We start from the raw sequence: 16414 nt of genomic DNA, 5'->3' as shown, positions 1-16414 counted from the left end.
ACAGCGGCCTCGGGTTTCCGTTTGCTGTGTTGCAGTTGCGGTCCAAATGACGCCAACGTCCAAGTATCGTCTCATGCGCCAGAGTTTACACCTCTATCCATACAAAATTCAAACGCGGCAACCCCTCAGCGCCGCTACCATTGCTGCACGAGAGACATTCGCTAACGATATAGTGCACAGGATTGATGACGGCGATATGCATGTGGGCAGCATTTGGTTTACTGACGAAGCTTATTTTTACCTGGACGGCTTCGTCAATAAACAGAACTGGCACATATGGGGAACCGAAAAGCTCCATGTTGCAGTCCCATCGTCCCTGCGTCCTCAAAAAGTACTGGTCTGGGCCGCCATTTCTTCCAAAGGAATCATTGGCCCATTTTTCAGATCCGAAACGATTACTGCATCACGCTATCTGGACATTCTTCGTGAATTTGTGGCGGTACATACTGCATTAGGTGACACTGCGAACACCTCGTGGTTTATGCAAGATGGTGCCCGGCCACATCGCACGGCCGACGTCTTTAATTTCCTGAATGAATATTTCGATGATCGTGTGATTGCTTTGGGCTATCCAAAACATACAGGAGGCAGCGTGGATTGGCCTCCCTATTCGCCAGACATGAACCCCTGTGACTTCTTTCTGTGGGGACACTTGAAAGACCAGGTGTACCGCCAGAATCCAGAAACAATTGACCAGCTGAAGCAGTACATCTCACCTGCATGTGAAGCCATTCCGCCAGACACGTTGTCAAAGGTTTCGGGTAATTTCATTCAGAGACTACGCTATATTATTGCTACGCATGGTGGATATGTGGAAAATATCGTACTATAGAGTTTCCCAGACCGCAGCACCATCTGTTGTTGAAAATTGTAACTACTGTAATTTCAAAAGTTTGTCTGCCTGAAAATGTACTGTTGTCCCAAGCATATTGCAACAAACGGTGTATTTCTATCGCTGCTCGTTTAGTTTTTATTGCCGTTTCAAATATACCGGTCATTTTTGAAACACCCTGTAGATACTGGTAAGTCTAAGTGCTTGCAGAAAACTTCATTTTCCACTGGCAGTTTTCTCTGTAGCTGTAAATGGAAAATTCTGTTCAGCTAAAGACATAGTTATGAATTAATAGAGGGAAACATTCCACGTGGGAAAAATATATCTAAAAACAAAGATGATGTGACTTACCAAACGAAAGCGCTGGCACGTCGATAGACACACATACACACAAAATTCTAGCTTTCACAACCAATGGTTGCTTCGTCAGGAAAGAGGGATGGAGAGGGAAAGACGAAAGGATTTGGGCTTTAAGGGAGAGGGTAAGGAGTCATTCCAATCCCGGGAGCGGAAAGACTTACCTTAGGGGGGAAAAAAGGACGGGTATACACACTCTCGTGCGCGCGTACACACACACACACACACACACACACACACATATATATATATATATATATATATATATATATATATATATATATATATATATATATATAAATAAAGTAGGGGTGTCCAACCTTTGAGCATACCAGCAGAATTTTATGGATTTTTTTACTGCTTGTGTGAGGTGCTCACTTCTTGGGCCGCACTGAAACTTGCTTTGGGTTGCATGTTGCTGCGAGTTGGATAGTTTTGAAGTACCTTAATTTCTTGTTTTTCTGTTAGATGTGCTGCTTTGCCAACATAGCCAATTGTGGCAGTCACACTTGCTCCTGTTTTCTGTTTTTCAAAACATACTACAGGTTTTCGCAAACACTCTGTGTACACCAAGCTTGAAAATGAGTAACAAATTAATAAGTATTGTTTGAACTTGGTTGTGTTAAATATCCTACAGCAAATTTTTGTTTTTTAGTTAGGCATGCCACACCAGTTCTCAGAATTTTCTCACCCCTTGGCAGCCTGGTACAGAACCATCAGATGTCAACTATTTCTTGATTTTCTCCCTTTTCATCTGGTGCACTGTCTTCGAATCTTTCATTTATGTTACAATTATTTAAAAGATTTTCTACATTTCCTTTGAGCTTTTCAGCTGCTTCTTGAATGTCCTCTCTGATTTTTCAGTTTTGTTTTTGTGACCTGCAAATTCACTCCAAGGTAGAGAATTTTAAATTTTTCTTACATGTCATTTTGGACTGATGCTTTTTGAATACTTGCTGCTGATGTAGAAAGTTTAGTAAATGTCAGCATTGGTCTTCCAAAACATTGGCTCTGTGTCTTATATTTCTGCAGAAAGAATTAAAAATACATTTACAGTACCTTAGAAAAATGACGCACCCAGAAGACATGTTTGGATGTCAGTGTAATGTTGTAAATGCACACCATAAATGGTATGGACATGATTGTAGAGTTGCAGTTCTATGTGGAACATAGAGCAGCCATTAGAGTCCATCGGTGATGTCTGTGTTTTGTGTTACCAGACCTATTAGGGTATATAAGGAATGCAAACAGTGACAGATGTTGAGTAATCACTGTTAAGGACAAAGAATATTCATACTTGCATGAGACCATGTTATCAGCACCTGGGGTGGACTTTGAAAGGGATCTTATTGTGGTCTCAAATTGGCTAGCTGTTTGAATTGTGCAATATCTAGATTTTAGGGGGATCAACCAACCAACCTGTTCACATCTGTGCCTGGCATCTAAGAACAAGTAATAGTTGTTTGTTGCAGCATTATCACCCCACACTGTTGAAGACTAGCACCAGCACAGTGGCCCACTTAGTCATAGATTACCCTAATTTGACTGCTTTGAGGTGGCATCTTAATCTTCCTGGCAGGCTATCTCTGGTGCTAGCAGATGACACCAAAGTGGCTGATCTAGAGCCCCTGTCCTGACCCCCTGTCTGTCCTTGTGTGTCCCTTGCTTGGTGGCCCAGTCTGGCTTCTACCCTTTTCACCTTTTTATTCTCTTTATTTTTGTTCATTTCTTGGTTTCTTTGTAGTGACTGATCTTTTAATGACATGCCTGTGGTGTCTTTTTTCTGGACTTTTATCTCTGTTTCTTATTGTTAGTTACACTTGGGCTTTCCAGGATTTGTTTTTCACCTCCTTCCTTCAATGACCACTCCTGGTGTCCACTTATCAAATGAAGGGGCTGATGACCTAGCAGTTTTGTCCCTTTCACTCGAGGCCAACCAACTCTTTCAAACCAGTCACACTAGAGAATCACTGTCCCATGTGTTGGCTGCTGTTATGACATAGATGGCTGCATTTGGGGTGGTGCCATGACCAGGAAGTGTAGAGTGCTTATGAATGGCATCACATCATGTTCAGTGATGAATCACAGTTCTGTACTACCATAGATGACCATTATAGGTGAGTATGATGACAATCTGGAGGGAGATCACGTCAGGTCACTCAGTGATTTTAGTCCCCATCCCAGATTTGGATGAAACTTGGCACAGAGGTAACCTATTGCAAAAAGCACCCCACTTTTATAAGTTCAAGTTGTTCTGGCAGCTCTCTTAATTAAGCTAAAATGATGGGAGAGGTGCTGTTTTGCAGCATTCTTCGTGAGCTTTCATAGGATATACTACAGAATGTAAGTTTGAAATGAAAATTATCAAAAAGCACACCTTCAGAATTTTTCAAACAACTGTAAACACTTTACATATCAACCAAATGATTCAAAGAGCTCCTCGGTGGCAGCGGCTGTTAGGGTAGGCATTGTCGTGCAACAAGCACTCCCCTCTCGTCGGTATTCACCTCCTTTTGTTTTGAGTACTCATTTAGTTTTGTAGGGTCTCACAATATCATTGTGCATTGATAGTCTTTCCCCAACCCAGAAATTTGACCAAAATGCCTTCTGTCCCAAAACACTGAGGTCATGTTTTTCCCCCAAAATTGTGATTTTGAATTTTTTGGTAGATGGGATATTTGTGTGGTGCCACTGTGAAGACTTTTTGTGTCGGGTGTTTGAGTCACCCATGTTTCATGTCCAGTTGTAATAGAGCTCAGAAAATTCTCGCCTTCCAATTAAGTTGCTCAACAAGCTCACAGTCACCGTTGACCCAATTTTTCTCATGTTGTGTCTCAGCTGTTTTGGGACCCATCTCGTGTATCATTCGCGATATCCCAGTGCTTCTATGAGTCTCTCATAGGAGAGTTCTGGAAACATTGTAGAAATTTCATCCACTGTCAATTGGCAGTCTTCATGAACAGTTTCCTTGATCCCCTCCCCTTCCCCCCAGTCAAAATGGAATGTCCTACACTCCTCTGTCTGCCATGAACGTTTGTTCTGCCTCAACTAAACTCACTACACCATTTAAACCCAACATGTTTCTGTTCATCACATCTTCACCGTAAACTATTTTGATTCCTGAATAACCTTCCGCGTGCAAGTCGCAGCCTCCTATAGTTCCACCCACGTCCAGGAGAACGGTGTGCCACAGGGTTCTGTTTTAAGTGTCTGCCTGTTTTTAATAGCCATTAACGGGCTCGCTGCGGCCGTGGGGAAATTCTGTCTCTGCTTCCCTGTATGCTGATGACTTCTGCCTTTATTACAGCTCTACTGGCATTGCAGCTGTTGAACGTCAGCTACAGGGCGCTATCCGTAAGGCGCAGTCTTGGGCTGTAGCGCATGGGTTTCAGTTTTCGGCAGCCAAGACCCGCGTTATGCATTTCTGCTGGCGCCGAACAGTCCATCCTGAGCCGGGGCTTTATCTTGCCGACGAACTCCTTGCTGTGGTGGAGACCAACAGGTTTTTGGGGGTGGTTTTCGATGCCCGGTTGACTTGGCTGCCTCATATCCAGCAGCTTAAACAGACGTGTTGGCGGCATCTAAAAGCTCTGAGATGCTTGAGCCACACCCGCTGGGGCGCCGACCGCTCTACCCTGTTGCGGCTCTACCAGGCGTTAATCCAGTCCCGTCTGGATTATGGGAGCCTGGCTTATGGCTCAGCATCCCCATCTGCGTTACGGGTGCTGGACCCAATTTTCCACAGCGGGATACGCCTTGCCACTGGTGCTTTCCGCACCAGCCCTGTGGACAGCGTACTAGTGGAGGCAGGTGTACCTCCACTGCGGTTCCGGCGCCAACGTTTGCTGGCCGCTTATGCTGCCCATGTTCTAAGCTTGCCCGGGCATACAAATTATCGTGTCCTGTTCCCGCAGTCAGTCGTCCATCTGCCAGACCGTCGGCCCCGGTCGGGTTGTCCGATCGCCGTACGCGTCAAGGAGCTTCTCCGTGGGCTTGGGTTTTTCCCTGTTCCACCTCCTTTCCGGGCGCCTCTGCGTACACCCCCATGGTGTGTTCCTCGCCCTTGCCTTCGGCTCGACTTGGCACAGGGCTCGAAGGACTCGGTCCCTCCAGAGGCCTTCCGCCGCCGCTTTTATTCCATCCTGGCCACATATCAGGGCTCTGGAATTGTTTACACCGACGGTTCGATGGTTGCTGGTCGTGTCGGGTATGCACTAACTCTAGGGGACCATTCCGAACAACGGTCCTTGGCGGCTGGCTGCAGCGTTTACACTGCTGAGCTAGTCGCCATCTTTCGAGCCCTAGAGTATATCCGCTCCTGCTCAGGTGAGTCCTTCGTTATCTGTAGCGATTCCCTGAGCGGTTTACGAGCTCTCGACCAGTGTTTTCCTCGTTCTCGTCTGGTGATGGCTATCCATGAGTCCCTGCATACTCTTGCGCGTTGCGGCCACTCTGTGGTCTTTGTGTGGACCCCCGGTCATGTCGGTATCCTGGGCAATGAACATGTTGACCGCCTGGCGAAAGAGGCCACGAGTAAACCATCTCTGGATGTTGGCCTCCCAGAGGCTGATTTGCGGGCAGTCCTCCGCCGAAAAGATTTTGCGCTTTGGGATGCTGAATGGCGCGATCGGATTACACCCAATAAACTCCGTGCCATTAAGGAGACGACGACTGTGTGGTGGTCCTCCATGCGAGCCAACCGCAGGGACTCAGTCGTCCTTTGTCGGCTCCGCATTGGCCACCCCCGGCTAACACACAGTTATTTACTGCGCCGGGGGGACCCTCCTGTATGTCGCTGCGGGGTGGCTTTGACGATGGCCCACATTCTGTTGGCCTGCCCCCTTTTAGCTGTGGTCAGGCAGACATTTGCGCTGCCTGATACGCTCCCTGCCGTTTTATCTGATGACCCTGTTATGGCTGCCTTAGTTTTACGTTTTATTAGGGCAGGGAGTTTTTATTCTTTCATCTGTTTCTGTTTTATTTTATTTTTTGTGTTGATTCTGGCCTTTGGCCTATGATTTTCAACTGATCTTTTAATGTGTTTCTCAGTGGTTGGCTTTTCCTTTTTTATTTCTATGGTCGGCCAACCACTGTCACACTCGGTGTGGTTTTAGTTCGTTTTGTCTTGTCCTTGTCTCCGTTTCTCTCGTTCTGTATCGTCTGTGATCTATTCTGTTCCTTGTTTTTATTCTCTGTGGGTGTTCTTTGTATTTGGAAAAAGGGACCGATGACCGTAGCAGTCTGGTCCCTTTCATCCCCCAAACCAACCAACCAATTCCTGAATAAATTTTGGTGGTTGTTCCTTCCATGAGTAGGAAGCAGATCACAGCACTTAGTGGGGCTGGCATCTTTCATACAACTGGACAGTACAGTGCAGCATGAGTACTACTGTGTTCCTGCAATGCCTGGTCTGGTCATGGGATCACCCTCTGTCAGTGTTGTCAATCTTCCAAAAAACATAAAACCACAGCCTGTTATGGTCACAGTACACTTATTTTCTGAACATGCCTCATAACATCACATACTCCTTCTACCTAGGAAGTTTCATTTAGTTTCCTCCTCCCCTTCTGGTTGATTCAGTTTAGTAGATGGTATTTTAGTATATACGAAAAATTACTCATTGATAAAAGTGAAATAAGTATAGAAAACTCTTTTAAGTTCTTTTTGGTGATCTCTTGATGCCTCACAACATGCCCTACCAACCAATCCGTCTTTCTAATCAAGTTGTGCCACAAATTTCTCTTCTCCCCATTTATCTTAAATACCTCCTCATTAGTTATGTGATCTACCCATCTAATTTTCAGCATTCTTCTGTAGCACCATATTTTGGAAGCTTCTATTTTGTTCTTGTCTAAACCATTTGTTGTCCGTGTTTTAACTTCCACTCATAGCTACACTCCATACAAATACTTTCAGAAAAGACTTCCTGACACCTAAATCTGTACTTGGTGTTAACAAATTTCTCTTCTTCAGAAAAAGCTTTCCTTGCTATTGCCAGTCTGCATTTTAGATACTGTATACCTTGACCTCATCAGTTATTTTGCTCCCCAAATTGCAACTCGTCTACTACGCTGTCTCATTTCCTAATCTAATTCCCTCAGCATCACCTGATTTAGTTAGACTACATTCCATTGTCCTCATTTTGCTTTTGATGATGTTCATCTTATACCCTCCTTTCATGACCCATTCCATTCCGTTCAACTGCTCTTCCAAGTCCTTTGCTGTCTCTGACAGAATTACAATGTCATCGGCGAACCTCAAAGATTTTATTTCTTCTCCATGGATTTTAATACCTTCTCCGAACTTTTCTTTTGTTTCCTTTACTGCTTGCTCAATATACAGATTGAATAACATCGGGGAGAGGCTACAACCCTGTCTCACTCCCTTCCCAACCACTGCTTCCCTTTCATGTCCCTCGACTCTTATAACTGCCATCTGGTTTCTGTACAAATTGTAAATAGCCTTTCGCTCCCTGTATTTGACCCCTGCTGCCTTCAGAATTTGAGAGAGAGTATTCCAGTGAACATTGTCCAAAAACTTTTTCCCAGTCTACAAATGCTAGAAATGTAGGTTTGTCATTCTTTAATGTCTAAGATAAGTCATGGGGTCAGTATTGCCTCGTGTGTTCCAACATTTCTAGAGAATCCAAACTGACCTTCCCTGAGGTCAGCTTCTACCAGCTTTTCCATTCATCTGTAAAGAATTTGTTTTAGTACTTAGCTGCTGTGACTTATTAAACTGATAGTTCGGTAATTTTCACATCTGTCAACACGTGATTTTTTTGGGATTGGAATAATTATATTCTTCTTGAAGTCTAAGGCCATTTCACTTACATCCTGTGCATTAGATAGTAGAGTTTTGTCGTGGCTGGCTCTCCCAAGGCTAACAGTAGCTTAAAGGAATGTTGTCTTCTCTCAGGGCCTTGTTTCGACTTAGGTCTTTCAGTGCTTTCTCAAATTCTTCGTGCAGTATCATATCTTTCATTTCATCTTCTACGTCCTCTTCCATTTCCATAATATTGCCTTCAAGAACATCGCCCTTGTATAGACCCTCTATATACGCCTTCCACCCTTCTGCTTTCCATTCTTTGCTTAGAAGTGGTTTTCTACCTGAGCTCTTGATATTCATAAGCTGGTTCTCTCTTCTCCCCAGGTCTTTTCATTTTCCAGTTGGCAGCATCTATCTTACTCCTAGTGATATATGCCTCTACATCCTTAAATTTGCCCTGTAGCTAACCCTGCTTAGCCATTTTGCTTTTCTGGTTGATCTCATTTTTTAGACATTTGTATTCCTTTTTGCCTGCTTAATTTTCTGCATGTTTATATTTTCTCCTTTCATCAATTAAATTCAGTCTCTCTTCTAGCATTTACTTATAAGTGCTTAATGACCCAAACATGAAGTCAAATTAAAGGATATCTAACTTGGTATGCGAACAGTGTTTCAGAATTACAGCACAAATATTTTGTAGTGTTAAAATACTACAGTTTGTAAAAAATTCTGTGCAAATGTTGGATAGTGTTTTGCACACTCTTCCCACTGCAAATATATCGCTATGTTGAATGCTGGTTAAATTTCATACTAGGGTAGATTTGGTGTTTCTTCATTTTCTAGTGTTGCACACAGTTTCTCTTAATGATTTTGTTGTTCCTCCTATTGCTTCTGGGTTGATGGTTCTATTCCTCTGTCCATCAAACAGCTTCATTGTTCCAATAATATGGGACATACGGCTATAACCAGTTTCCTCACAATGTATTCTTTGATACGTTTTAAACTCCTTGAGAAGTACTCTTATGTTTCTTTTTACCAGTATTCACTTTGTAAATGACACTGGAGTTTAATGCACAGATGTTTAAAAATTAGAACACAGCAAGGAGCCATGTGCTTGTTTTATTTCAAACACTGTGTGTGTTGCATAAATTTTTACACCTATCCAATACTACCCTACTGCTGTTTTGGAAAGACACATTTTTTACAGGCACACGTATCTTCATGAATGTTGTCATGATGGGTTGTTTTATAGAAGTAAACAGTGAGCCTTTCTGGGAACATAAAATGCCATACACAGTTGTTGTAAAACCAAACCAATGTATCAAACATCTGTCTACAGGGACGAGTGCAGCAAGAATTTCACATTTATTTTTTGTAACATTTCCACTGAAGTTGGCTTAAAATCAATCAAATTAGTGGCAAGTGGGACACTGGTATGCCAGTTGTCAATGGTTATCCTTCTTCGTGAGTGTCTTTGAGTAACAAGATGTTTAAGAACAATTGAGAGATGATTAGATTGCCTGAATGAACCCTCAGACTGCATTCCTGGACATATCTCAAATCTGTGCAAATAGAAATTTCTACATTCTCCTATAGAAATTACCTTTCAATGCAGGTTTCTTGGAATTTTTAGCCAAATGCTGTTTCCATGAACAACACCCCTGAAATAGAAATTGTCAGATATTCTTTAGGGACATATACTCCTGTGAATTTTTTTTCCTATAAGGGTCAGAAATTTGTGGACAGTCGCTGCTTATGTGGTTGACTGGGTCTCCAAATGATCAGCGTTGTTATAATTACTAGTGAATTCCATAGATTCAGACTACCAGAGTGGAAATACATGACAAACAGGAATAACAGGCAACTAAGGTTACGTATTGTCTTCTCCGTGTATCCAAGAAAATGAAATTTTGACAAAACATTTTTGGCCAGACCGTTGCACCACTAAGGGACAGTTGCTAGCAGCCGTTGAAGTTCTATTCTGGGAGTAGTGCGGAAAACGCGTTGTACGAACACGTAATAACGCGTAACTGGAGAACAAATGCGGGATAACTAAACTGGTGATTGTGGCGGGGTTAGTGAAGTTAACCAGAGAATAAATTTTGACACTGGCAGGAATTGTTGCAGAATTAGTGATAAGATTGTTTGTCAGGATGAGGAAGGAGAAGAAACTGAGACTCTCACAAATCACGGAAGAATGAAGATTCCAAATTTATATAAAAATTTTGTACTACTACTTTTCGATCTCTAGCTTCAGAAGCTAGAGACTATGAATGAAATGTGAAACTATTTCCTAACATACAACTTTCTGCTTGTAGTAGGCCTAATAGGACCATACAACACCACCCAGTCATCTCGAGGCAGGGAAAATCCCTGACCCCGCCGGGAATCGAACCTGGGATCCTGTGCGTGGTAAGCGAGAATGCTACTACAAGATCACGAGCTACGGACCTGTCATGTTATAAAAATGACCATTTGTGCCAAAACAGTTGGGTTTATTTGGTGTGTGTAAAAATTGTTGCAATATTAGGCAGGCCTATTTCGTTTTATCTAGCACGCAGTGACAAAATACACGTAATCATATCGAGAAACCGCACCAGTCTTGGGTACTATTTGTATTAACAGCTTTTCTGGTAGTAGACGGCGACATTTTGTTTTTTCATGTAGCGAAACATTGACGAACTTTGATGAGGTAATAGATTCTTTCCCAGAAAGGGAAGTATGCCATATAAAGCCGTGGCAAGATTAGAGAGGAAAAAAAGGCTAGGACTTACGGATTGAGGAAATGTGTACTGTCTTGCTTGTCTCTTGTCTTTACGCATTGTATGTATCCTAAATTTAATTTTATGCCACTCGAAACAGCAAGTTATTGGCTAATAGGCAGTAAAGAGTGCAAATTTTCTGAAGAATTTTTGTTCTCCCAGTTACTAATAATCCCATCCACTATTAATTGTGAGATTTTTTTAAGAGGGGCAGGATGTCAAACTGGCAGACTGGGAGCAGGAGAGGCACCACAGGACATTTTAATTTCCACTGGCCTGAATATAGTTTGATGGCACCCATTGCAAAATATTATACGTTTGGATTTCACAGAGCGAAATACAGAGACGTACGATGGAAGAATGCTGTGTGAAGAGGCATGGCACTGCACTTCGGCACACTTAAGACGAAATAGCGTCTTACGTTCTCTCAATCATATATGTTTTATGTATCAGACTCATCAGAAAGATGTGCGCTACAAAATGAAGATATTTTTGAAAAGTCGATTTTTAAATTTTTGGCGTCCTACCTCAAACGCTCAAGGGAGGGGGAGCGCCACTATCTAATATTGCCCAGGTTCGGAAGGATCGTAGATCCGGACCTGATGTGCAGAGCAGTCAGAGTTGTAGTGGGGAGGCGGTAGTCTCCACGTGATCCGGGTTTACGTTAAGTGATTTTGCTGTTTCCTCTTCGTTTATTGCTCTCACGTCAAATGAAAGCAAAACGGATTTCTGTGGCTGGGAGCTATCAAGTGAATTAAAATAAATTCACATAATTATGGAAAGCTGAAATATGTTATTAGTTTCAGATTTTATTTTGTTTCCACCTTTTTGACACTCGAGCATTAATTGCCTTGAAGAACAATGAAGTTATTTTTGTTGGTTTGTTAAAGAAATTTGACTTTTATTAATCTTGTCTGCTGAGACAGTCAATTTATTTGAAACTAAGTGTTCCACACTATGGGCTAGTTTCAACTGTTCGCTACATTTCAAGTTCACATTTCCATCTTCTAGCACGTATGGCGTTATGCCCTAATAAAGAACCAAACATGAGATAATGCGGTACTGGTAATCCAAGAAAATTTACAGCGGAATCTGGACAGACGAATGTGCACTTTAAGCCGAATTATGCATTTTAGTATGGTTCACAAAATTCCCATTCTCTTAGAGTATCCTCTGATGTCTTGTTTCTTTCATGACCTAATGTAAGATCTTTAATGTTTTACACGTACGAATGTACAGTCTCCCTGCATCGTCGTATCTGCGCAAGTGTGGCGACACCTGTCATCTGGCGCAACTGCTGAAAAGAATCTATTTCTAACAGATCGCGGGAAAATATTCAGAGTGGTTGTTTGAAAAGCATTACTTTCATGTAAATTAAATTTCCTTTTACACAAGATGAACTGTCACGAATGTCTGATGAATTTCTTAAATAAGAGCGTTTGACTCTCATTCAAAATTCAGATCTTTGAGGACGACCATTCAGAATATTTTTGAGCCCAGAAGATGAGACATTTATGTCGTTGTTAAAAACTTTACTGGCACATTTGTGTGTGCAAAAAAGATAAACATTATGCATGAAAGCTTCTTTCCCATTCTTCTGTGTATTATTCTTGTCAGTAAGATTGATGTAAGAGCTATTAAGCTGATTGTAAGATAGTTTTTACACTTGCATGTCCATGGTATCTTCGGGGTTGAAGGATGATCTGCTTCTGAGGGTATTATGGTATGTGTCTAGACATACGTTCTACAAACCAACTCTGTGTTTTGATTGCCACTTCTCTGTGATTTCAGAAATTTCAAAGGAATGTTATAGTGTGTTCCTTATTGGATCTGAAATATTCCAAAGGTCTGTAAAAGTCTAATACTGGATTACTCATACTTTGTATTTCTTTCTTTAACATTTTGTGAGGCCTTCAGTGTATGTATTCAACCTGTTTTCTCTTTTTTCTTTTTTTAACTGCAGACTTTCTCTTGCAGTCTCCTGACACCTTGCTTTCAAGTTCATTGAAAGTTGTTTAATTTTCTGTGTGCTGAATCTGTCCTTCTGATAACCCTTTCTTCTTCAATTTGTTCATATTTTTCCTGCAGTAGCTTCCTGCACTTCCTGTTTAGTTCATTCCTAAGTGATTTAGGTTGCCGTATCTCTGTCTTATTCTGAACATTTTTGTGATTCCTTTCTTTTGTTGAAGTATTTCTTCTGTTACCCAAGGTTTTTTCAGTTACCTACTTTATACCAACATGTCTGTCCATCTTTGGAGATTGCCCATTTTAAAGAACTCCATATCTCTTCAATTGAACTGCCTCCAAGTGGTATTCGTTATCACAATATTGACAGATTAGAGAATTTCAAACACGTCGTCATTCCTCACTACTTCAGTATCCCACTTCTTTCCACATTGACTCTTCTGAATGATTTTGTTAAATTCAGCTTACTTATTTGCACCAAATTGTGAGCTGAGCTATGTATGTGTCTGCTCTTGGGTACAGTTTACACTCCAGTATCAGATTTTGGAATCTCACCAAAATGTAATGCAGCTGAAATCTTCCCATGCCTCTAGGCCATTTTGAAGCTTACTTCCTCAGCTTGTGATTTTTGAACAGTGAATTAGCTGCTACTAATTCTCCTGTAACTTTTTTCTATTCCCTCCCGTACTACAGTGTTCCAATCTCGCATGATTATTAGTTTTTCATCTCCCTTTACTTACTGTATTATCTGTTCACTTACCTCATATGCTTTCTCTTAAACTTCAGCAGCTGCTTTTGGACTATTGTTTGCTGTTAAGTCTGGATTTTCTAAAATGGGGTTTGCAGTGGGTGTGGATATTTTGTACAATCTGAAAACTATCGGAAATAAATAGTATTGGTGTTAATCTTTGAACAGAAAGCAACAAAACATTTCCAAAAAACTGACTGCTTGTTTCTTTGTTTATGCCGATCATACTTAGAGGATCATAGCACAGTCGATGGTGAATGGTTTTCAACAATTTTTGTCCTTGATGATACAAGGGGGGAAAAACCTCAAAAGTTGCATTGGCCATCATCATAATGCGAGCTGTTACGCAGCAAGTAACTTAGTTATTTGCTGGAGAAAAACATCTGATTGTATTCGTCAGATTTATCACCTAATATTTTCTAGTGTGCGTAGGAATTTCAATTACCTTAAACTATTTGTTTTTGAGGTATCAACATCAGAGCAGGGAGAAAGTTTACGGAATTAGTTTGAACACCTGCAAAAGTGTGCACATTTGAAAGGCAAATATGTTTAAAATAATAAAATGCTTTTTTCATTGTTTTTGTAAATTGGCTTTTGTTGAGGTCTGCTTAGGATTTTTCTAAAATATATGGTCCGTGTAGGATGTGCATTGTTGGAGTACACCTGTTTGTGTACAGGTTTTTCTCAGCATACAATGTTTGAGTCCAGATGCTCTCTCTCTCTCTCTCTCTCTCTCTCTCTCTCTCTCTCTATCTCTCTCTCTCTCTCTCTATCTATCTCTCTCTCTCTCTCTCGCCCTTGCAGATTGACTCATACTTCAATTATTAACAGTATATCTTAGAATGTTGAAATTATTGTTACAGCTATAACACCATTAAAACATGGATCCAAGGAGGAAACAGCAAAAAGCCCTTGGGACCATTCCTTCATATGTTGGCTGCAGCAGAGGCAGGGATTCTCACCCTCGTTATGACAAATCCTATATGGGTGGTGAAAACTCGGTTATGTCTGCAGTATAGTGAGTTGGATCTGTCGAAGCTGCCAGACAGCAAAAGATATGCTGGGATGATGGATGCTCTGAGAAAAATTTACCGTACAGAAGGGATCCGGGGACTTTACAGGGTGAGTACATTTTATTTATTTCAGTTTGCACGTTTTCTACTTTTTATGCATGCATACTTAAATTGTGTTCTGGTAGGAGCACAGTCATGGGTTAATTTCTGTCCAAACACATTTCACCTTAGTTGTGGGTGGCATCACCAGTGTGTCAGTAATTGTCGAATGTCTGTGTTGCAGGTAGCATCTGCATTTATCATAAATATGTAACTAAAATGGACAGTAATGGAAAACACGAAATATGAGGTACAGTACGTAGATGCAAACATTGTGTTAAAAAGGGCCAGAGATTCCAACTGCCTCGAATTTCTAATTTTATTTCCAGAGGGGAAAAAAGTGCAAAATGATGCCACGGCTGTAGTGAAACAGATTTGCGTATAAACATGTTTGTTTTCAGTATGTGGACCTGTCAATCATTTTGCAAGGTTTCCTTTTTTGATTATGTTAGTTTAAAATATTGTTGTTGTGTTTGTCAGAGACTAGTGGCTAAAGTTTGGATTCTAATCTGGTAGCAGTGTGGCAGTTCTTAGTAAGAGGGAGATCAAAAAGTAAAGGGACTACTGATAAAAGGAATATGTAATCTAATGGTAGAAAAACTGAAATAAATATTATTTTTCTGTATAACCTACTTGCACTTAAACACACTTCGTTGAACATTTCACAAATTTTTTGACTCCATCAGTGTTTTGGTTGCATCTGTAAGTAGTTTTGCACTGCACAAATGATTTCTGCATCTTTTCAAATCTTCTCCCGAGTGCTTCCTTCAGTGGTCCAAACATACGGAAATAGCTTGGAGCTAGTGCTGGACTGTACAGCAGGTGCTTGAGCAGTTTGACTCCTTGTTTTGGTTGTCCATTTGGCAGAATGTGGCTGAGTGTTATCTTGCTGCAGGATGATACATGTTTGCAGTTTTCTGCAATGTTTAAATCTGATTGCAGGTTTGTTTAGTTTGCGACACACTGCAATACTTCTCACTATTCAGTTTTGTCTCTTTTGGGTGAATGAATGGCTACCACACATTCCATGTCCCAGAATAGTATTACCATAATCTTGCCAGCTGATGGTTGAAGAAGTAGTTTCTTAACTTCTGGTGGTGATGAACGTTTCCATATCGTACTTGCAGCCTTACTTTCCAGTTTGTGATGATGCACTTAATTTTGTCTACGGTGGTGGTTAGGTTAGGTTAGGTTAGGTTAGGTTAGGTTAGGTTAGGTTAGGTTAGGTTAGGTTAGGTTAGGTTAGGTTAGGTTAGGTTAGGTTGTGGTGGTGGTGGTGGTGGTGGTGATAAGTTCTTCAGTAGTGGGTGTATGTTGAGCTCTAGGTTTCCTCAAAACTCCCGGGGCGAGTCATTATTAAAGTTGAAGGAAAGGACATACATCACCTAAAACTCTCACATATTAAAGTGTCAGAGTGGTTGACATTTGTGCTTAATGTTAAATTATAGCATGAAGAGTTAGGACAAGTGAAAATTATGTTCCTGTTTCACAAATTTTGCAGCAAGAGAAATTTAAGTGAAGGACTTTGCACTAACAAAAATAGGCATATTTTGAGTCCCATATCTTCAGATGCTATTGTCATTCCACATTTTATGTGCTTGTGGAAAATTTGGAACACAGTGCACTGAAGGTTGAGTCCATTCAACTTATGTAGATGCAATGTTCCATTACCACATGATTTCCATCATACTGTGAATATCAAAGTTTTGTTGTTTTTTTTCTAAAGTTTTGTTGGTTTTTTAATAAGTGTGTTTCATTATTTGCAAACTTCCATGCATTGAGTCAATATCTCCATAACGATACCAGTAAGTCCGGTCAGCTGTTCAAATGTCTTCAGTTGCCAGTATAGAGAGGGAGAGAATTTTGCAAT

The 16414-nt window shown here is 41.1% G+C and overlaps 1 protein-coding gene across 1 annotated transcript in view; it reads left to right on the top strand.

The window, feature by feature from the left end:
• LOC126174266 (mitochondrial folate transporter/carrier) overlaps positions 1 to 16414 on the top strand; it is a 65311-nt gene that overhangs the window by 7172 nt on the left and 41725 nt on the right. The window contains exon 3 of the mRNA XM_049921021.1: positions 14296 to 14554. Coding sequence (XP_049776978.1) covers positions 14296 to 14554 — 259 coding nt within the window. The remainder of the gene's footprint in view (positions 1 to 14295; positions 14555 to 16414) is intronic.

Source organism: Schistocerca cancellata, chromosome 1, assembly GCF_023864275.1.
Source record: "Schistocerca cancellata isolate TAMUIC-IGC-003103 chromosome 1, iqSchCanc2.1, whole genome shotgun sequence".
NCBI classification, from domain to species: domain Eukaryota; kingdom Metazoa; phylum Arthropoda; class Insecta; order Orthoptera; family Acrididae; genus Schistocerca; species Schistocerca cancellata.
Note: the sequence above shows the minus strand (reverse complement) of the source record. Positions and strands in the feature narration are given on the sequence as shown.